We start from the raw sequence: 24,474 nt of genomic DNA, 5'->3' as shown, positions 1-24,474 counted from the left end.
GGTTTTTTCGTTTTTTTTCTTTTTCAATTTTAGCCATTCTAATAGGTGTGTAGCGGTCATAATTGTTAACCATGTTTGTCTGTGAGACTTGGAAGTAGGCAGAATGGTGCTGGATTAAATACAGAGCCAGGGAGGAGTTCCTGAGGAGGTGATAGAGAGGCCCTGAGATTTGCAAGAGCTTGGTATGTCAGTCATACTCACTATGGTTTCCCCTAGCAACTAGCACAAGGCCTTGTGCACACAGAGTAGGGATCTTTTTGTATGTTTATCGAATCATGGAACAAATGATTGAGAGGTTAGGGGAAAGGCAGGAACTGGATGGAAAAGTAATTTTAGATTAGACTTAGCCTGAGTAACCCCCATATGTTCATGGGACACATCCTTTTATATCTGAGTCTGTGTTTGCAAACATGTTTAGAAGCTGACTTGGGTCTCTGAATCCCAGCCCCTCCATGGGAGGGAGGTGGCATAATATCATGGAAGGAAGTGGAAGGCAGAAAAGACTTGGTGCTACCAGCTGGTTATGGGGACTTAGGAAAGTAAGTCATCGTAACTCTTCTGGTTCTCAGCTTCGTCACTGTAAAGTGAAAAGATTTCACTAGATGATACCAATATCTAAAAGAAAAAATATACATAGTTAAAGGAGCTTAATCACATCAAATGAGAAATAGTTTAATAAGCGAGGGAAAAGCATGTCCGAGGCTTTGATGGATGTGTACAGATAGTGCGAAGCCCAGCTCTTCAGGGAGTTTAGGGCTAGTGTCTAAACAGCTAGCGAACGGCTCATCAGCAGAAACAGAGCAACAGAGGTCCTGGTAGGGTGTCAGGTAGAGGAGCAGCGCTGAGGCTTGTCTTTTTCTTTCTCATGCTTAAAAGAAAAGCTTACCTGTAAAGACTGGAGAGAAGCTGCCTAAGTGTCTAATTTCAGTGCAAAGAGGAGAGCTTGGGCCTCAGAAAGTGAGGCTGAGGGCGCGGAGGGACAAACACCATCCTGGGCCCTAGGCTCCGGGCGAGCCAAGTGTTCGGCCAATGCTCTTCAGTGGTCTTTCTGTCCACCCTCACTTCGAAGTTCAGATCGAGAGTTAGCAAAAAACCAGGTCTCAAATATTCATTGTCTTTGTACTTTGGAAGGATTTTGTACACATACTGTCAAGTACTGGTAGAGATTTAAAAACCTACTCCATACCCAGATAAACGAATCTGTGTAAGGGATTTGACATTTTATTGTTTGTCTGACATTTATTAAAGCACTTTGACATTTGAAATTGTATTTGTTTCCTGTTCTGAATATTTAAAAAGAATCACAGGTCTTGATCACTGGAATACCTTTTGTAATATAAAAATTTTAAGGCCATTATTGTTTTCAGGATTTTAATGATTCTGACAGTTTTATTATCCTGAGGCAAACCATATTTTTGCTCTACTGTAGTTTAGGTTATAAAATCAAATGTTTAATTATTCATTTTAAACTGTGTTTCCAACAGTTTATTTTAAAATGTCAATATTAAGTGTTTCTGGTTATGAGGACCCTGAAAGTAATCTTTTGGCAAATAGTTTAGGAAAGTGAGGAGTCTGACTTACACTTCATCTTTCAGCTCACAAAGAAAAAGCCAGTTTAAGACGAGTTGCCCAAAGATATTACTTTCAGGTTCTAATGTGAAGAATTAACATTTCTAGTTTTTTTTTTTTAAAAAAAGTTTAGTGCACTCTAAAATTACCAGCACTTTCAGGCATAGTCACTCTTAAGAAGCTGTTCTGTAATTCTTGGTCCATTAAGCCTGCTTTTTATGGTAGGATATAAAAAAAGCTCTGGAATATTTTAAGGTTTTGTATTGGGCAACTTCTACAGGTTTATGTTAATACTAATAACCAGTTAAAAAAACAAAGGCTTCTTAAACGAGACAGACTTTTTTTTTTTTGGTTAGACATTTATTCTGAAAATATTGATTTCTAATGTATAGGAAGTTTGTTAGTCCTGTAGGACATGTAAGAGGGCCACCTTTATGGTATTCAGGCTCTTATATTCTTTATCCAAGCCTTTCTGTAGCCCTGTAATCAAAGATTATTTTATACATTTTCAATTTGGGCAGTATTTGTATAGTAACAATATATATATATATGTACATTTTTTATATCTTTCAGAATCATGGTGTCATGGAAAGGGATTTACTTTATACTCACTCTGTTTTGCGGAAGCTTTTTCGGAAGCATTTTCATGCTGGGCCCCTTTTTACCTTTGATGTTTGTAAGCCCATCTTGGTATCGCTGGATCAACAACCGCCTTGTGGCAACCTGGCTCACTCTGCCCGTGGTAAGTTACACACCAGATAAGGAGACGACCAAAGTGGCTCAGGTGACGAATTTTTATTTTGTTAGAGTCAGATTTAGACAAATGTTAGAAGAAACATCATATAAATCCTTTCTGGAGGAAATGTAGGAACTAGAGAGAATTAAATAGAATTCATGTTCTTGAAGTAAAATATCTAAGAGTTATATTCCAAAATTAAGAGTTTTATATTCCTCATGAAGTTTATTTTTTTCCTTCATCGAGGTATACTTTGAAGAATTTTTACATCATTAATTTCTATTTCCATTTATTTTACAAGATAATGACAAAAATTAATCAGATAAACTATTATTTTTTTTGAACTGTGGATATTGTTGTGATTGATTTAATTCTTCCCAGTAACCACAGAATTTAGGATAAAGTGGTTTCCCATCTGTGGGCTAGAGTGACAACATCTGTAAGGTGAAAGTACGGACAAAATGTGTAGTAGATTCTTGGAACAGACAGGTATTGTCTGCAAGGTCAGTGCATACAGCTTTGAGCATATCTCCCTGATTCTGAGCTGGCAGCGCCCTGTAGGATTCCAGCCAAGCCTCCTCCCTCGTCTGGACTAAAGCTGCTTTGGCCCTTCCCTGTTGCTGCTAAGTCAGTAGTGCTTTCTCCAGAAAGGGAGTGACACCCATGCACTGCCTTTACCTAGAAGAGGCTCTGTTTCCTGAGACTGCTCTGTTCTTTCTTTTTCCTGAACAACAGCTAGAACTTAATGTTACTCGGTTTATGGACAGTCGTGGTGGGGGTGATGAGGATATTCCTGACCAGGAAAACAAGGAGGGAATCCTCTTCTTTCAGTTGCTGAAGGATCTTTTTCCCCCTGTGTCTTTTGAACTGTGTGCCATGTTTCTCCTCAGGCAGCCTGCCCTTGTTATATCTGCAGAGAGGAAAATACACTAGTGCTGTGGACTCCTCAGGTGGGGGTTGATGGGGAGCTGTTTACAGGGCACCCTTTTCATATTTTAAAAAGGATTCCTATGGTGACTAATTTTAAGAATTGCATTTGTCCTTTGTCAAAGGTTAATTTTTAAAGAAATTATTCAGATACCTGCTTTATGAAATGTGATAACGTTAAACTAAAAGTAGTCCCCTATCTCTTTCTGTCCCTCCCTCCTCTCCTCTTCCCCCTTTCTTTTCTGTATTTGCACTTAATCTATAAGCACAAAGAAAGGGACTATAGAGTAACTGGTAGGGTTGCATATTTAATCCAGATTAAGGAGAAGAATTACAAGATTTTGTTAAAGGGTAATGATGGTCGTAGTTGTTAAGCAATTATGTGCTAATAAGTACTTTAGGATGCCTTCATTCCAGGCACCACCATTATCCCCAATTTACAGAAGAAGTAGAAGCTTTGAGAAATTAAATAATTTGCTGAAGGTCACACGCATAAGCAAATTATTTAAGCAGAGCTGAGATTAAACCCGGTGTGCTGCCATTAGAGTCTTAGGTGATAGGAAAACCTTGAAGGATTGGTCAGCGTCACATGGCCTTTAACTTACAGTGGCAAGAGGTTCACTGAGATCTCATTATTGTTTCAAAAGAAGAAGGTCTGGAGTTCTTTCAAGCTAGGGAATGCCTCGAGGGAAAAGAATTTGATAACTACTAATAAAATCAGTCTCAGTGCCATGATGGTTTCTTGCAGTGAAAGAGGAAAAGATGGTAAGAAGTAGTCCTACAAAGCCTTCGAGAAGCCAAAGACCAAGGTTGCTGAAGTACCTGGAATTAGGTACATAAAATGAGTTGTGCAGTATTCCCTCCTCTTCTGTTTTTGAAAGAAAATGATATGTGTGTATATGTTAGATATGTATTGTGAACATAATTTAGTCACAATCTAGGGATCACATAATGTATCCTTAGTATGTCACAGTCCAGTTGAAGTTCTGATTTACCACCTTGTGTAAAATCTAAGACTTGTAATACGGTAGGGCTTTCATGCTCCCCTCCTTGGTGCTGCTGCTTCTGTCCTGTGCTTCCACTTGCACAATAAACTCTAGGATGCAGTGTTACAACTTTGCCCTTATACTATTTCTTCAAAAGACATGGGACTAGTTAAAGAGAATATAGTCTCTTGTATTTATCTGAATATTTTCCATTTATAGTATTCTTTATCCTTCCTGTATATTAGAGTTTCTGTCTAATATCATTTCCCCTCATCCTGAAGAACTTCCTTCAGCTTGTCTTGCAGTGAGGGCTCTTGTAGATTAATTCTGTTTTAATTGAAAATTTCTTTACTTTTGTTCTTGAAATACTGTTTGCTGGCTGTGAAATTTATGGGATGACATTTTTTTTCTTCTTTCCATACTTTCTATAGTCTTGTGGTCTCCCTGTTTTTTGATGAAAAGTTAGCTATCCTATATATTATTGCAGCCATTTTTCTCTGGTTGCTTTCAAAGATTTCTTTCTTTTTTTTTTAGCAGTTTGATTATGATATGCATAGGTCTAGTTTTCTTTGTTTATTTTGCTCTATTTCATTGGGCTTCTTAGAGCTGTAGCTTTGTTTTTTCCACATTGGAATGTTTGAGGCTCTTATTCCCTCATAGTTTTTTTTTCTGCTCTATCCCCTCTCCTCCTGGGACTGCAGTTTTGTGGGTGTGGTAGATTGCTTATGTTGCTACACAAGTCACCAGGTTCCCTGACCTCCTCTTCTTCTACCTCTATTTAAAATACCATACTTTCAAGTTCTAGAATTTATATTGGGTTCTTTGTTGGTTTATGTTCTGAGCTTTCTCATCTGTTTAATTCATCATAACCTTATTTTCCTGTAACTCAGCTGAGCAGTGAGTCTAATATCTCTTCGGTCAGTTTTTTTTCCCCCTGTAGGTTGTACTTTGCATTGAATATTTGTAATATTCTTACGTTATCAGTATGGATCCTCCTTATACATTTATGCAAAAATTCCTTTTCCTTTCATAATAGAAGGAAGGATTTTTTTTTTTTGGTAAGTGTTGTTAACTGTTACTTATGTAAAAGTAATCAGCAGGATCCTAGAATGTTCATCCAGCAACTATTTCTTAAGTGTCCACCATGTGCCAAAGCATATTGCTAGAAGGTAATGATGAACAGGACAGATAGGACCCGTGGCCTCATGGAGGTAATAGTGTTCTACCTAAGCTATCTTGCCAAGTTGTAGATATACACAGGTTGACTAGTCTCTTTCATTCACCTGAGCGACTACCTCCTTTGTTAGAGGACAGAAGGTGACTTCTCAGACCATGAACTTTTTAGAGGTAGATTTTTAAATTAGCTTTAAAGATATGAAGTCCATTGTTCCATTGCAGCCTTCGAACAGACCATTTAATATGGAATATTCATTTTGTATTGTTGCTTACCCACTAGTACTCACTTATATACAAAATGAGTATTTTTCCATAAAATATCATATTTATATTAAATAAAGTAAGCACATAATGCCCAGTTCACATAAGGTTAACCGTCATAAGTAGTTATTTCTAAAAAGTCCTCTACAAGCTATCTAAATGTTAACTAATTCCATTTGTAGTCATTATAAAGCCAGAGACATTTCATTTTGAAAACTTTTAAGATTTTTATCTGTAAAATAAGGAAATTGGAGTAGATGATCTTTTGAGAGCCATTCCAGATTCAGCATTGTGTATCTGATTCTAAAACAAACATTTACAGGTAAATGATTTTTTGATAATAATCATACATTGTTTTGCATTTCCTTTTATTTAATGTCTTAAATTTTCCAGTATATAATCTCTTGAATATGAATCACATTTTTGACTCTATCTCCTTACCAAAACCTGAAGGGTTTTGAAAATTTTCTTGTAGTTACTACATTGGACACCAAAGCACTGCAATGATTCCTACCAATCAGTCTATTTTCCTTGGAGAGCCAATGTAAGTAGAGTGCTTATTGGTACAGACATTTGATTTCACTATTGGCCTTACCACTTTCTAGTCATTTGAACTTGGTGGAGCTATTTAGCCTCCCTAAGCTGCTCTTTTCATTTGCAAAACGGAAGTTCTGATATTACCTGCTTACCTCAGACAGTTATTCTGATGACTAAATGAGGTAGTGAATATAGCCTTTTCAGAATACAGTGGCTTGAGTAAGGTAGAACTTTATTCATCCTCAGGACCACGTTGGCAGGGCAGCTCTGCTCCCTGATGTCATTCAGGGACTCGGATTCCTTCCACCCAGCCTGGCTAATACTCTTTTATATGGTCAGGACTGGTCACTAGCACTTTTTTGCCCCACTCTGCAGGAACTGGGTCTGGGAAGAAGTCCAGAGCAAGCGCTTTCCTTTAAATTAGTGAATTACAAATAGCACCTCTCTCTCTTGCTCACCCCATTGGAGGGAACAGCTAATGGCTATCATAACATCCGGGAAATAACGTCTTTCCTCTCGGCAGCTAGGTACATAACTAAACTCTATTACTCTGGAAGAGCTGGACTTCATTGGACAAATTCTGCCATAGTCGCTTCTGCTATGACTCTTAGTATTGTGTATTGTTCCTGTCACACAGCATTACACCCTACAACTCCAATTACAAGCACTAGGATGGATGAGGGAAGAGTGGAAAGATGAGAATGCATGTTTTTTGTTTTTTTAAATCTAGGGTTGCCCCCACTGAAAATGAGAGGAAATGGGAAATGTGAGTGGTGCTGTATTGGCTATCATTCTTATGTTTCAAACAGCATGTAGACCAATCACTTCATCTGATGGTCAGCTGGAGAAAGCTGTTCCAACATTCTTCAGAAAAAAGTGGCTGAGCTGGATTTATTGGTAGTGTACTGGTCTCCTGTGAGGTACCTTTCTGTGAGATTTTCAAGAGTTAGTTTCAGCTATTCCTGACTTTTGCTTTATTACCTGAGTTCAGAACTTAACCCATAGGCCAAATTCAACCATCACTGTAGTGTTAGATTAGTATATATTTGAAAAAAATTCTATTACCTGTTTAACTCACTGCCTTGCTTATGAGTAAGGGCATATCAATTAGAGTTTTTCAGCTCAGGAATTTATAGAATTTCAATGTCTTATAGCTAGGTTACAAAAAATTGTCAGGGTGTCTTTTATGACCTTTTATTTCATATTTTTACAAGGTGCTAAAGAAGTTTTTATTTTGAAGCAAATATAGCATTTTTTTTACTCAGAGAATTTAGTCTTTTCTCTCCTAATTTTAAGCAACCCCAAACAGTTAAAAAAATGGTCACTAATTATTGCTTCACAGAAATAATCATAAGGTGATCTTCTCTTTTGTAAGCATCTCTTGTGCATTAAAATTATTTCATTGGCAAGATTTTTCTTCTCTTACCATTTTTAAGGAGCACATTTTGTGTGTTAAATGAGGTACCTCAGTAAAATCTTCTAGAATCTTAGAGGTCACCTAGTCTAACCTGCGTGTACGTAACAGTTCCTTCCAGAACGGTCTGTAGAGTGACCATTCTCTCTTGGTACATACTGGGGAGTGTAGGTCTTTATTCATTTCATTTATTTTTGGACAGCTCTGTTCAGCATGATCAATATTGTCAAGGTCAGACTTTGCATATGCCCAGAGCACTTTTTGCTTCTCAAAATTCAGAGTCTTTCCAACAGTCCAATTGTTAGCTAATAACCTGGGATTATGAAAATTATTTGGAGTCCTGTTCTAAGTCATGACTTAGGAATTTAGAGATCATTTGCTAACTCCCCACCTAGGGCACAAGTCTTTTCCACAGCCTGCGGATTCCAGTCCAATCCTAGAACAAAACAGGTGTTCAACAGATACAGGGTATAATTTCTGCCTAGACTGCTGCTAAGAGAAGGGCTACTGTGTGATGAATGACTTGGGATTGCAAGACCTTAAATAGCTAAGGGTTTGAGGAGCTGGGCCTAAGCGGAGTCTGAAAAGCCCTGGAAGATGGGGAGTGCCACAGAGTTGGTTTTACCTCAGACTAAATAAAGATTCATTGGAATGATAAATGAGAGCTTGGGGCTCTCTGGCAAAACTGATTCTCTGTGATCATGAGGGGGAACCTCTCATCTGTGTGTTTTCAGACACGGTGGAACACTTGGAGGTAGTAATTAGTGGTCTATAAAAGATCCTCAGAAATTGCTTCCGTAAAGCATTATTAAATTTTATAAGATTACTTTTTCTTCTATACTAGTTTCTATTCTAGACTAGAATAAAAAGACACTAATCTGTTATTTGATTAATCAGTTTTAATCTGATTTGAATTCTGCAGTTTAGAGATGTTACAACCTTATCTCTGTGTAGTAAATATTTGTAGTTCTGCCTTTGCAGGAGCTGTAAATAACATTGACTAGATAGGTCTTGTCTGGTATTACGAATGATTAATGTGAGTTTGAGATCTAGGCTGTCCAAAAGGTTATATATAACTTTCAGGCACATTCTGATGAAGTGCTGGATGGCAAGGGAGAGAATGCCATACGATATGCTCCTGGACAAACAGTCTGGATTTATTTTGACATTTGGATTCACAGGATACATGTATAAGAAATTGCACTTAAAAGGTGAGGGTTGAGGTTTGGGATTTATAGGCTTTAAGATTTTTAACTCTTTTCTGTGATACAACACACAATTAGCAGTCAGCTTCATCTTTCTACCAGTTGAGGGAAGGGCATCCTGCATTTTAGTTCTTTGTAAAAACTGTAAAGTATCATTTGGAAAGCAGAGTGGAGCAGATCCAAATTAGTAAGTCATAGATGGTGACTTCACACGTGTCCTCTGGGCTGAGACCTGTAATTCAGTGATTCATTTTGGGAGTTGATGGTCCTATATACTTAGAAAGAGAGACCTTTCCTCCTGCGGGTCCAAGCCCAGAGGACTCTCCCATGATCCTCTCCATCATGAAGTCTTCTACATAGAGATTTGACTTCCCGAGACTTTGGAATGGGGGTTATAATTATTTGAGCGGTTATGAACCCTTTTGAAAATCTGATGAAAACTACAGGCATTTAGCAAAGTACCTCAAGACAGGTTCTTTTTTATTTACCCCTTGAAGGCCATCCTTCTAGGACTCGATGTTAGGTTCAACACCCATGCCCTAAGGTAATCTCAGCTCTGGGAAAGTAACTTAATGGGATCTGTGGGTTATCTGTTTTACTCTGTTAAGATGTTAACACTCTGAGTCCATAATTCTTGGACATAAAACATTTCTGACTTTTCCTTAACTAATATTCCTTTTATTTTTTTTTTTTTGGTCCCGTGTTTGTTTTGAAGTCCTATTCATCTGTGTCATATTCTTTAAAAAGTTTTTGTGAAATGTAACAAACATATCCAAAGTTAGTTATACTTTAATAAATCCTTTTAAAGTGTGCATTTATGTTTTACTATTAACCAGGTCAAGAACTAGAGTATTGAAGGTAGGTGGTTTCCTGGAGGGCTGAGAAGTAACAACCGTCTCCTATTTGATAGAAGTAGTCACTAATCTGACCTGTAAGATAGTCATTTCCTTGCTCTTTATAATTTTACCAGCTCCAAATTTTTCCTAAGATAATCTGACACTTTTTGTTTTGCTTCTCTCAGCATTATGCTTGTGTGCCATCCATGTTGTTGTAGATACCTGTAGTTTATTTACTTTCATTGTTGCTTCATATTCCATTATACGGCTATACTACAGTTTATGTATGTGCTATATACTTCTATAAGGTTTTCATGATGTCTTTTCTCTGCCTTGGACCAGATTTCCTCTCCATTAATAGTGAAGTCATATTTTAACTAGTAACTAACTTTATTACCTAAAAATTATTTGAAAATTTATTTTTTTTATAATGATTTTTTATTATGTTAGTCACCATACAGTATATTTGAAAATTTAAATAAGGCGTTGAAATCAGTTGAAACAAGTAATCAATTCTCATATTTTCTGGTTTTTATCCTCCATAAAACCAGTATGTAATATATTTTCTTCTAAATATTTTGTATATATTATATCCCTGGTTATCAGAAAAGTTCCTTAAACACATTCAACAAATAATTTGAGTATCTTCTAGGTGCCAGGCACTGTGGCAGGTGGTGGGGCTGCAGAACTTCATAAACATGTAGTTATTTTATTCTTTATATATTGTTAAACAGATGTGTGTATGTGTTTAAAAAGATAATACAGAAGATATAAAATGAAAATTTTGATTGTCTGTTCCCTCAGTCTTATACTCAGTGTTAAATTTCTTGATTATCCTTTCTAGGAAGTAATAATCTTATACATCTACAGCCTTAAAAAAATTACACAGTGGAATCTTCTTGCATGTCTTTTTTTTAATATATCCTGAAGATTTCAGTGAAAGTTAGCATTTATTTAATTAGGAAACTGTCGGAAACCTAAATTAATAAAACCAGTGCCTTTGTATTCTCATTCTTCCAGATATATTATAGAAGCAATAATCTTGAGAAACACTATGCCTTTGACTTATTAGGAATCAGATTTATTTACAGGACATGATAAAATTTACCTATGGGAAATCATAACTTCAAATTGTTACATGTCTATATTGTTTGTTTATTCCTTAGGCATTGTTGGAGACCATGTTTGGTGTAAAAGTGATTATAACAGGTGATGCGTTTGTTCCTGGGGAAAGAAGTGTCATTATCATGAATCATCGGACAAGAATGGACTGGCTGTTCCTGTGGAACTGTCTGATGAGATATAGCTACCTCAGATTGGAGAAAATTTGTCTCAAAGCTAGTCTCAAAAGTGTTCCTGGATTTGGTAGGTTATTCACAATTTAAGTTGTTCGTTCATTCATATGTTACTCCCTGACCCCCACCTTAAAACTACAGAATAACTAACTTGTTAAACTCCACTTCAGTATTAAAAAGTCATTTCCATTTTTTTCTCAGTAGCCCAAAAACGTGGATCAAAACAGATTATTTTAATCTCTTTTTTGAAATATTTCATGTTGAGAGAATAAGCTCTTCTCAAGGAAGTAGATGTGGTCCCAGAGAGACTGACACTTTGAAGGATATGAATTAATAGTTCAGTAACTCTTTATTGCATATCATGCTTGTAATTTAGGCCAGAAAAAAATGAACTGATTCATTCACATTCATCTAACAAATATTAATTGGATACCGATTGGTTCTTAGCAATATACTAGTTGCTGGTATTTTCTGAACTTTCCTAATCCATAGCTTTTTTTTAAGTTTTCATTCTGCTTGTTGTATACTATGATATTAAAATTCCTAGCAATACAACAGGTTGCATGGTAGAGAAGTCGGGATATTTCAGCATTGCATTTTACAACTTAATCACCTTCCTCCACTTAATGTGAAATGGGGTGGGGAGCAGACTAAATCTGTATTCAAACCAGCCGTTCACATATGGGTATATGAAAGCTCCCTGACAGCTGTATCTATTACATCTCTACTTCTGGGGTTTCCACTCTAACATGATTATTTGAATTCTTTGCCTTCCAAACTATGCCCTTATCAGTGTAAGGAAATGGTTGAGGATTTGTGAGGGCAAAAAGGTAGATGTCCTCAGGACGGACTAGTAAGGAGGTTTGTACTCTCAGGACAGTCTGATTTCTTACATGGCAACTCACTTCCTTTAGAGTTAACATCCCCCTAAAACTAGCATGAAACTGCAAGGCATTCTATGACCTAGCCTCAGAATTCATATAGTGTCACATCCACAACATATCATTGGTGGAAGCAGTCACTATCTTCAAAGATTCTAGGGGAGAGCACAGACCTCAGTTCTTGATGAGAAATGTCAAAGAAAGACCTTACCGGTATTTCCAAAACTACCACTTCCCTAAAAGGACTGATCAAGAAAGAAAAGAGGAGGCACATGTTACCGGTAGCAAGATTGATAACATCTTGTTCCTGATTCTACATAAAATAATAGTAACAGAATATTAAAAACTCGTGCAGATGAGTTTGAAGATTTATATGAAATCAGGAAATTACAGAAAAAGCGGTCTTGTGTCTAATAAAAAGGTTTTTGGAGGACAATGGCAGCAGCCTGATTTTTCTCAGACCTTAAAAAAGTGATCAATCAGAGGAAGTAAAACCATGTATCACTCATCTCTTCAGAATGACAGGAGACAAAGAATACCATAACATTCTAGTTGCCTTAACTAGAGAAATAAATTCTAAAGGCTTAAGAGTAGAGGGGCATGGACAACTAAGAAAAAGCATCCTCAAAAAGAAAAAGCGTAATACTAAGTTCCAGAATACTGAACACAGGACATAATGGTTCATAGCACATGATATAGGGAAATGATTAGAAAGACGGTGGGACCTGAAGAGGCAGCCTCAGAGAAGCATTGCTTTTGAAGGAGAAGCCAATACGAAGGAGAAGCCAATACGAAGAGAGGAGTTAGCTCCCCCTAGAGGTGTGGCAGTGAGGAAAACAAAGATCCTGCAGGAATAAAAAGAGTAGCAAAAAATAATAGCCTTTCTTCACCTCTCCCCCAATAAAACTACAAAAAACTGCCATAAAATAATTTTATATCTATAAAAGAAACCTCTTAAGTGGAGGGCAGAACTAAAACATTCAAAATCTACACTGTAACACAACACTTTCAACTGAACGAAATGTCATCAAATAAATATTTGGGAGTATGGGGGGGAAAAACAGAACAGTAATGGTCAAGAAAACAAGAAAAAATGTAAAGGGACTCAATTGAATTAAAAAAAAAAAAAAGGACAAGAAAGCAAAATCCTACCAGAAATGTATAGGAAAACAGGAAGACAAAGAGAATGGAAATGAAAAAAATTGTCAGAAAGTAGTTGAAATGGAAGGTAGTCAAAGGAGGTCTGCCATATATGTAATTAATTAGAGCCCCTAAAGAAGACAATCAAAAGTGTAACCCGAGAAAACATTTTGGGCATAAATGATGACATGAGAGGCACTTCCTGGATCAACAGCATGAGTAACTCCACAGACCGACTGCCCAGTGAAATGGTGAAAATTCTAAAACAACTGTCATTTAAAGTCTCTGGAGATGGACGTACAGCAAATGAACATTTATTCAAGGAAGTTTACCAAGATTTGTTAAAAACATTGAGAATCTGTGGTGTTTGAAACAACACATTTTCTTTCCCTTTAAACCCCCCCTCCCCCCCAGTTTAGTCAGACAGAAACTCCACTCCAAACTGATACAGCCAAAAAAAAAACAGGCCTCCCTCCCTCTCCTCTTGCTCCTCATTGAATGGCTTTCTTCCACAAGTCCTCACTATCTTCACTGGAATGACTTCATATTGATTATATGATGACTGGGCTCTGTGGTTTTCAAGAAAGCAAATTAAGCTAGACATCTCAGGTAAAATAAAAACTTTACATCTGTATATGAAGGAACAATGAATTTGAAGTACAAGAAAATCACTTAATGCCAAACTTTTATTTCCATTTAATATAGTACATAACATATTTAAAGCTTGCATTCTCCAGTTAGGTATTACTTTGACTCGAACCTAAATACAGAATATTTATCTCTTATTTTGAAATTAACTTTAGAGCCAAACATGTTTAGGCAGGATCTAGGAACCATTAAATCTTCTCTTTCATTGTCATATAGACTATTTTGACAGACTTGCCATTTATTTAAGAGCTTATATTAAAAAACCATATAAACAAAAAATGAATATGATGAGCCTGTGTGGGTCATACTACAGCAAACGGGAGGAATAAAAATGTAGAGTTTTAGAATGTGTTCTAACTTAAGTTGCTGCTAACTTAAAATAAGACTACTTCCATTTGTAACAGTCTATGTAAGTCTCATGGTAACTACAAAGCAAAACCTTGTAGTTAGATACACAAAAAAGAGAAAGGAATTTGAGCATGTCAGTGCAGAAAATCATCAAATCACAAAGGAAGGGAACCAAAGAAGAGAGGCGCAAAGGAACTATAAAATAGCCAGAAAACACGATGGCAATGAGTGCATTCCTATCAATATTTACTTTAAATGTGAATGGACTAAATTCTCCAATTAAAAAACAGAGTGGCTAACAAGACCCGTCTATATATTGCCTATAAGAAATTCACCTCAGCTGTAAGAATACACTGAATAGACTGAAGAATAGACTGAAAATGAAGGGATGGAGAAGATAATCCATGCACATGGAAACCTAAAGAAAGCTAAAGACTAATTAAGAGACAAGGTCATCATATGATGATAAAGGGGTCCATCCAATAAGAAGATAGGAGTACAGTAATAGTGCAGGACTTTAAAACCCACTTTTATCAATGGATAGATCGTCCAGACAGAAAAATCAATAAGGAGACATTGGCCTTAGACTAGATAGACTTTACAGACATATACAGACATATTTGACATCTTTCTTTTTTCTTGATGTAGGCATTTATCACTATGAACTTCCCTCTTAGAACTGCTCTTGCCACATGTTAGACTAGATAGACTTTACAGACATATACAGAACATTTCATCCAAATTCAACAGAATACACGTTCTTTTCATGTAACACATGGAAACAATCTGTAAGATATGTCAACTGTTAGGCCACAAAACAAGTCTTTTTTTTTTTAAGTTTTTATTTAAATTCCAGTTAGTCAACACAGCATAATATTAGTTTCAGGTATACAATTTAGTGATTCAACACTTCCATACAACATCCGGTGCTCCCCCAAGTGCACCCCTTAATCCCCATCTCCTATTTCAACCCCCCCCCCCCCCCACCTACATCCCCTCTGGTAACCAGTTTGTTCTGTATGGTTAAGAGTCTCATTTGGTTTGCCTCTCAATAAATTTAAGATTGACATGATATGAAGCATCTTTTCTGATCTCAATATGAGACTAAAAGCCATTATAAAAAGAAAACTGGAAAACTCACGAATTTGTGGAGATTGACAAACTGACATGCTGTTTAAAGAAGAAAGCAAAAGATAAAAAAGTATCTTGAAGCAAATGGAAGTACCACATACCAAAACCAAAAAATTTCCTGGCTGTGGCAAGAGCAGTTCTAAGAGGGAAGTTCATAGTGATAAATGCCTACATCAAGAAACAAGAAAGATGTCAAATAACCTAACTTTACACCTCAAGGAACTAGAAAAAGAGGAACAAATGAAGCCGAAAGTTAGTACAGAAAGAAAATAACAAGGATCAGGTGCAAATAATGAAACTGAGTAAAAAGACTATTTAGAAATGTAATAAAATTTTTGGAAAATGTAATCAAAATCGAGAAACCTTTAGCTAGAATCACCCAAGAAAAAGAGATCACAAATAAAATTACAAATGAAAGGAGATGTAAAAACTGATACCACAGAAATACAAAGGATCGTAAGAGACTGCTATGAACAGTTGTATGTCAACAAATTGGACAACTTAGAAGAAATAACTTCCTAGAAGTGTAATACCTAGCAAGACTGAATCATGAAGAAATAGAAAATCCGAACAGACTAGTAAAGATTTCATTAGCCATCCAATACTTCCCAATAAACAAAAGTTCAGGACCAGATGGCTTCACTGGTGAACTCTACCAAACATTTAAAGAATACCAGTTCTTCTCCACCTCTTCCAAACAATAGAATCAAACAATAGAATAGGAGGGAACACTTCTAAAGTCATTTTTACAAGGCCAGCATTACCCTCATACCAAAATGAGATAGGATTCCTTAAGAAAAGGACATGCCAGTATACCTGATGAACACAGATGTGAAAATTCTCAACAAAATATGAGCAAACTGAACTTAAAAATAAATTAAAAGAATACATGGCATGGAGGAAGTGGCATTTACCCTCAGGCTACTTTAATGCACTGCTTATTTCTCAAAGCAAAATATTCTCTTCAGTGTTGCGCTAGACTTTTCATTAAGAGTCTTGCTTATAAAATAAATTCCTTTGGTGATCATTTCACCTTTGGATAAGAGTTTTGTCCTCAATAAATACCACAGTCAGAATTTAAAAAAAAAATTAAAGAACTCATACACCATGGTCAAGTAGGATTTATTCTGGGGGATGCAAGGATGGTACACCATTTGCAAATCAACCAATGTGATAATACCACATTAACGAAATGAGGGATACAGATCATAAGATCATCTCAATAGATGCCAAAAAGCATTTGACAGAATTCAACATCCATTTATGATAAAAAATTCTCAACAAAGTGAGTATTGAGGAAACGTATCTCAATATCATAAAGGCTGTATATGAGAAGCCCATACCTAACATCAGATTAAATGCTGGAAGCTTGAGACTTTTCCTCTAAAATCAGGAATAAGGCAAGAATGCCTCTTCGCAGATGACATGATACTCTATATGGAAAACCCAAAAGAATCCACCCCCAAACTACTAGAAGTTATAGAGCAATTCAGTAATGTGGCAGGATACAAAATCAAGGCTCAGAAATCAGTTGCATTTCTATACACGAACAATGAGACTGAAGAAAGAGAAATTAGGGAATCTATCCCATTTACAAAAGCACCAAAAATCATACATTATCTTGGAATTAACCAGAGACGTAAAGGAACTATAGTCTAGAAACTACAAATCACACTTGAAAGACATTGAAGAAGACACAAACAGATGGGAAAATATTCCATGCTCATGGATCGGAAGAATTAACACAGTTAAAATGTCCATGCTACCCAGAGCAATCTACACTTTCAATGCTATCCCAATCAAAATACCAATGACATTTTTCAAAGAACTGGAACAAACAGTCCTTAAATCTGTGTGGAACCAGAAAAGGCCCCGAATCTCCAAGGAACTGTTGAAAAGGAAAAACAAAGCTGGGGGCATCACACTGCAGGATTTCAAGCTGTACTACAAAGCTGTGATCACAAAGACAGCATGGTACTGGCACAAAAACAGACACATAGACCAATGGAACCCAGAAATGGACCCTCAGCTCTTTGGGCAGCTAATCTTTGATAAAGCAGGAAAAAACATCCAGTGGAAAAAAGACAGTCTTTTCAATAAATGGTGCTGGGAAAATTGGACAGCTACATGCAAAAGAATGACACTTGACCACTCTCTCACACCATACACAAAGATAAACTCCAAATGGACGAAAGACCTCGATGTGAGACAGGAATCCATCAAAATCCTAGAGGAGAGCATAGGCAACAACCTCTTTGACATCGGCCATGCAACTTTTTTCATGACACACCTCCAAAGGCAAGAGAAACAAAAGATAAAATGAACCTGTGGGACTTCATCAAGATAAAAAGCTTCTGCACAGCCAAGGAAACAGTTAAAAAAAACTAAGAGGCAGCCCACGGAATGGGAGAAGATATTTACAAATGACACTACAGATAAAAGACTGGTATCCAAGATCTACAAAGAACTTCTCAAACTCAGTACACGAGAAACAAATAAACAAATCATAAAATGGGAAGAAGATACGAATAGACACTTTTCCAATGAAGACATACAAATGGCTAACAGACACATGAAAAAATGTTCAAAATCATTAGCCATCAGGGAAATTCAAATCAAAACTACACTGAGATACCACTTTACTCCAGTTAGAATGGCAAAAATTGACAAGGCAAGAAACAACAATTGTTGGAGAGGATGTGGAGAAAGGGGATCCCTCCTACATTGTTGGTGGGAATGCAAGTTGGTACAGCCACTCTGGAAAACAGTGTGGAGGTCCCTTAAAAAGTTAAAAATTGAGCTACCCTATGATCCAGCAATTGCACTACTGGGTATTTACTCCAAAGATACAGATGTAGTGAAGAGAAGGGCCATATGCACCCCAATGCATAGCAGCATTGTCCACAATAGCTAAATCGTGGAAGGAACCGAGATGCCTTTCAACAGATGACTGGATTAAGAAGATGTGGTCCATATATACAATGGAATATTACTCAGCTACCAAAAAGTATGATTTCTCAACATTTGCTACAACATGGACGGGACTGGAGGAGATAATGCTAAGTGAAATAAGCAGAGAAAGACAATTATCATATGGTTTCTCTCATCTATGGAACATAAGAAGTAGGAAGATCGGTAGGAGAAGAAAGGGATAAAGAAAGGGGGGTAATCAGAAGGGGGAATGAAGCATGAGAGACTGTGGACTCTGAGAAACAAACTGAGGGCTTCAGAGGGGAGGGGGTGGGGGAATGGGATAGGCTGGTGATGGGTAGTAAGGAGGGCTCATATTTCATGGTGCACTGGGTGTTATACTCAACTAATGAATCATGGAACTTTACATCAAAAACCAGGGATGTACTGTATGGTGACTAACATAATAAAAAATATTATATATAAAAAAAAAAAAAGACAAGAATGCCCAGAGAGTGGGCATTCATTCTACACACTATTGGAAATCCTAGTCACAGCAGGATGGATAGATGCATGGATGGTATCCGAATTAGAGGAAGAAGAAAACTGTCACTATTTGGTGATTATATGATATTATATGTAGAAAACCTTGAATTTAGTAAAATTGTAGTACACAATCAATATACAAATATCTGTTGCATTTCTATTTAATAAACTGTCAGATATTAAGAAAATAATCCCATTTATAACTGTATTAAAGAGAATAAGACAGTTTGGAATAAATTTAACTAAGGAGGTGAGATAACCTGTACCCTGAAAATTATAAGATTGGTGAAAAGAAATGGAAACAAATGGAAAGATATTTGGTCCTCTTGGATTGGAATAATTAATAGTTAAAAGTGTCCATACTACCCAAAGCAATGTATGGATTCAATATAATCTCTTATCAGAATTTCAGTGGTATTTCTCACAGAAATAAACAATTCTAAAATTTGTATGGAGCCAAAAAAAGACCCCATATAGACAAAGCAAAATCATGAGAAAGAACAAACCTGGGGGCATTACACTTCCTGCTTTCAATGTATATTACAAGTCTATGGTTACCAGAGCAATATTGGCATAAAAACAGACACGGATAAGTGGAACAGAATGAAGAACCTGAACTAAATCTACACAAATATGGTCAACTAATTTATGACAGAGGAGCCCAGAATATAATACACAATACAAGTTACTGAATTAATTAATTAACGATGTTGGGAAAACTGGACAGCCACATGCAAAAGAGTGAAACTGGGCCACTATCTTACAGCAGACACAAAGATCAACTCAAAGTGGATTAAAGTTGAATATAAGACCTGAAATCATAAAAACTTCAGAAGAAACCATAGGTGGTAAGCTCCTGAACATCAGTCTTGGTGATGATTTTATGGATTTGACAACAAAAGCAAAAATAAAGAAGGATCATATCAAACTGAAAATCTTCTGTACAGATGATGGAAAACATCAAAAAATGAAAAGGCAATATACCAAACGGGAGAAAATATTTGCATATCATATATCTGATAGTGGGTTAGTATATAAAATATGTAAAGAACTATAACTCAATAGCAAAGTAAAAACAAACAAAAAACACACCAAAAAATCCCCAGCAAATCTGATTTAAAACATGGGCTGAGGATTTGAGTGGACATTTTTTGAAAGATGTCTGACTGGTATGTGAAAAGGTACTCACCATCACTAATCATCAGGGAAATGTAAATCAAAACCATAATCATACATCATTATATACCTGTTAGAATAGATACTGTAAAAAAGATGAGAAATAGTGTTGGTAAGGATGTGGAAGAAAGGGAACCCCTGTGCACATTTGGTGGAAATTTAAATTTGTTCAGCCATTATGGAAAGCCATATGGGGAGTACTCAAAAAATTAAAAACAGAACTACCATATGATGCAGCAACTCCACTTTTGGGTATTTATCTGAAGGAAAGGAAAACATAACTTGAAAAAATATATGCATCCCCATGTTCACCGCAGTATTTATAATAGCCAAAATACAGAAACAACGTACCATCCACATCAGGGGATGAATGGATAAAGATGTGAGATAGGAGAATGCCAGGAAGATGGGGGGGTAGGAGGACCCTAAGCCAACTTTGCTCCACTAATACAACTGGATAACTCTCACATCGGGGTAAATAACCCAGAAAATAACCCAAAGACTGACAGAACAAACTCCGTAACTAAATGTAGAGAAGAGGTTACATTGAAGAGGGTAGGAACGGTGGAGACACAGTGGAGAGGGAAACCCACAGGACTATCTGAGAGAGGGAGGGACCTGTGGGCACAGAGAGGGGAGAGAAACAGACTGTCACACCAGGAAGCCCTCACAGGGAAGATGAATCCCCATAACATTTGCTTGAAAACCCCCCAACTTTGAAACTTGAAAACATTTGACTTTGAAAACCAGAGGGGCCTAATTTTGTGAGTTCTTAAAACCAGCAGGGCTTAAAGCCTGGAATTTTAAAAATCAGTGGGTCAGCTCTTGGGGAAATGGGAGGACAGAAGGTAAGAGAAAACAGAGTTCATGCCCTTAAAAAGACAGCATAACAGCCTGGAGAGAGACAATGTAGAAGCAGCAGTTTGAAAAATGCCTTGGTTGTATGGGATGGAGAACTATTTACTAATCTCAGATAGGATCCCTGACCTGAGGGACAGAGATCACTGGGAGACTCCTCCAGATACAAAGGAGGGGGCAGGAGTTATTTCTCTTTCCCATCTCCCAGCGTAAACACGTGACCACCTGCAGTGCAGAAATTTACAACCTAATTTGCTTAGCTGCTCCTCCTGCTTTGCGGATCCACCCCTTCCAGCCAGACTTGCCTCAGTCCCAGGTTTACTGCTGGTTCCCACCCTCAGAAGACAGCACAGACCTTGCCAATACCTCATCTCCTGAGCCCAGAGTTTGTGGGGCCTCGGTACCCACAGCAGCAGTGGGTTCCCGCTCACGGAGGACTGATGCATAAACCTTGTTAAAATTGCATGCCCCACCCCCAGAATATTACAGATTCACCCCATCCAATACACTCTTGGCTGGAGCCCATTCAAACCAGGGCCACAAGCCTGGCAGTGTGCAAGCAGCCACAACGGGCTACCACCACTCCATAGTGACTCCTGCCCTCCCTGGTACCACTCAGATTGCAGCCCCAGCAGTGAGCTGGGGGCCGACAGCTGGTCTGATTGCGGGTTCTGCCCACCAACAAAAGCTTCTCAGGGGACAACATGGGGATAGCACCCTGCAGTTTGGTGCCACTGCATCTCTGACAAATACCTAGTCTGACAAGCCCAAGGCATCCTCAGACTGGCCCACCAACACCATAGGGACCAAACAGGCAGAGAGCCACTGCAGATGACTTGAACTGAAGGAAAAAGCAGCTCATCCAAAACAGCACACACACCACATGTCGGAGCCACCCCTGAGCCTCCAGTTTCCAGTAAACAGGGGACACTGTACTGCAGGGCACTACAGGACCTCTTCATCATAAGGGCACTACTTTCAAGAGCAGGAGACATAGCTGACTTTCCTAACACATAGAAACAGACACAGAGAGGTAACAAAGTGAGGATATAGAGGAATATGTCCCAAATGAAAGGACAGGACAAAACCACAGCAAGAGACCTATGTGAAATGAAGATTAAGTAATATGCCAGATAGAGAATTTAAAGTAATAGTCATAAAGATATTACTGGACTTGAGAGAAGACTGGAGGACATCAGTGAGACCCTTAACAAAGATTAAAAAAAAATCAGAGATGAAGAACACAGTAAATGAAATTAAAAATACACTAGATGGAAGAAATAGCAGGTTAGAGGAAACAGATGAATCAGTGACCTGGAGGACAGAGTAATAGAAAGTAATCGAGATGAACAGGTGAGAGAAAAACGTTTATGCAAACAGAGGATAGACCTGGGGAACTCAGTGACTCCACCAAGGGCAGTAACTTTTGCATTATAGGGATCCCAGAAGGAGAAAAGGGAGCAAAAAATTTATTTGAAGAAATTGTAGCTGAAAACTTAGTGAATCTGGGGTAGGAAACAGAAATATAGATGCGGGAGGTACAGAGGTCCCCCAGCAGAATCAACCCAAGGAGGTCCACACCAAGACACATAGCAATTAAAATTTAAAAAGCTGAGGTAGAAAGAATTTTAAAAGAACAAGAAAAAAGAAATCAGTTACTTACAGGGGAAACCTCAAGGTTATCGGTGGATTTTTTTAGCAGAAACTTTGCAGGTTAGAAGAAGGTGGCATAATATATTCATAGTGCTGAAAGGAGAAAAATCTGCAACTGAGAATAATCTGTCCAGCCAGACTATCATTCAGAATGCAAGGAGAGAGAGAGTTTTCCAGACAAACAAAAGCTAAAGGAATTCATCACCACTAAACCAGCCATATAAGAAATATTAAAGGGGACTCTTAGGGACTCTCTTATAAAGACTGTAAGTAAGAGTAATAAAAGTAGAATGCACAAAAGCAGTAAAAATAAGTATGCCTGAAAAAAATTAGTCAAGCGACTCACAAAATAAAAAGGAGGTAAAGTATGACAGCATGTACCCAGAACATAGGGGGAAAAGGAGTAAAGAATAGAATCAAACTTGAGGGACTATTAACATAGACTGCTATATGCAGATGTTATTGATAAATTAGTGGTAATCACAAATCAAAAACGAGTAATAGATATACAAAAATAAAGAGAAAGGAATCCAAGTATATCATCATAGAAAGCCAATTTATGAGAGAAGAGAGCAAGGGAAGAAAAGATCTGAGAAGAAATAACCATAAAACAAGTAACAAAATGATATAATACATATCTATTAATAATTATTTTGAATGTAAATGGACCAAATGCTCCAGTCAAAAGACACAGGGTGATGGATTGGTCAAAATAAACCAAGACCGGTCTATATGCTGCCTACAAGAAACTCATTTCAGACAGACACATAGAGATTGAAAGTGAGGGAATAGAGAAACATTTGTCATGCAAGTGGATATGAAAAGAAAGTTGGGGTAGCAATACTTATATCAGACAAAAGAGACTTTAAAACAGAGTGTAACGAGACAAAGACACTATATAATCATAAAGAGGATAATCTAGGAAGATATAACAATTGTAAATATTTGTACATCCAACATGGGAGCACCCAAATATATGAAACAGTTAATAATAAACATAAAGGAGCTAATTGATAGTAAAACAATAATAATAGGGGACCTTAAAACCCAATTACATCAATGGACAGATCATCCAAACCGAATATCAAGAAGGAACCAGTGGCTTTGAATGATATCTTGGACCAGGTAGTTTAACAGATATATTCAGAACATTCCATTCCTAAAACAGTGGACTCTCATTGCCTTTTTTTTTTTTTTTTAAGATTTTATTTATTTATTTGACAGAGAGTGAACAAGCACACAAGCAGGGGAACAGCAGAGGGAGGGAGAGAAGCAGGCTGTCTGCTGAGCAGGGAGCCCAATGTGGGGCTTGATCCCAGGACCCTAGGATGATGACGTGAGTGGAAGGCAGACGCTTAACCGACTGAGCCACCCAGGTGACCCCCTGCACATCCTTTTCAAGTGCACATGGAACATTCTTCAGAACAGATCACATATTAGGCCACAAAACAAATTCAAGTCTCAACAAATTCAAAAAAATGGAAATCATACCATGCGTCTTTTCTGACAACACTATAAAACTAGAAATCAGCCACAAGAAAATATCTAGAAGCTATTAAATAATGAATGGGTCAACCAAGAAATCAAAGAATGGAGACAAATGAAAAGGAAAATACAACAGTCTAGAATCTTTGGGACATAGCAAAAGTGGCTGTAAAAGGGAAGTTTATTGCAATATGGGCCTACCTCAAGAAGCAAGAAAAATGTGGGAAAAAAAGAAAAACCACCCATAACCCCTGACACCTAAAGGAACTAGAAAAATAAAACAACCCCACAAAACTAGTAGAAGGAAGGCAATAATAAAAGATTAGAGTAGAAATGAACAATAGAACAAATTCTTGATGCCAGGAGTTTGTTCTTTGAAAAGATCAACAAAATTGATAAATCTTTAGCCAGACTTGTCAAAAAAAAAAAAAAGGTAAATAAAAGAGGATTCAAATAAAAGCAGACATGAAAGTGGAGAAATAACAACCAATATCACAAAAATACAAAGGACTGTAAGAAAATAGTATGAAAATGTGTAGAATGGAAAAAACTAAGAGCTTTCCCACTAAGGTCAGGAACAAGACAGGGATGTCCACTCTCACCACTTTTATTTATTCTATATATAGAAAACCCTAAAGATTCCACCAAAAAACAACTAGAACTGATAAATGAATTCAGTGAAGTCACATGATACAAAATCAATGTGTAGAAATCTGTTCAACAATTCCATATATTACCTTTTGATGGCTGAGTAAT

At 37.2% G+C, this 24,474-nt stretch overlaps 1 protein-coding gene across 7 annotated transcripts in view; it reads left to right on the top strand.

Annotated features, from left to right (window-relative positions):
* The window catches only part of LCLAT1 (lysocardiolipin acyltransferase 1), a 260,122-nt gene that overhangs the window by 136,906 nt on the left and 98,742 nt on the right, over positions 1–24,474 (top strand). For 6 of the 7 annotated variants that reach the window (XM_087863748.1, XM_045809142.2, XM_045809139.2 and 3 more), the window contains 2 exons: positions 2,143–2,311; positions 10,814–11,012. In XM_087863748.1, the coding sequence (XP_087719874.1) occupies positions 2,147–2,311; positions 10,814–11,012 (364 nt within the window). In that variant the 5' untranslated portion in view covers positions 2,143–2,146. The remainder of the gene's footprint in view (positions 1–2,142; positions 2,312–10,813; positions 11,013–24,474) is intronic. The other variant, XM_087863750.1, reaches the window with a different exon arrangement.

The sequence above is a fragment of the Ursus americanus genome, chromosome 7 (assembly GCF_024610735.1).
Source record: "Ursus americanus isolate L20-20 chromosome 7, mUrsAme1.1.p, whole genome shotgun sequence".
NCBI classification, from domain to species: Eukaryota; Metazoa; Chordata; class Mammalia; order Carnivora; family Ursidae; genus Ursus; species Ursus americanus.
Note: the sequence above shows the minus strand (reverse complement) of the source record. Positions and strands in the feature narration are given on the sequence as shown.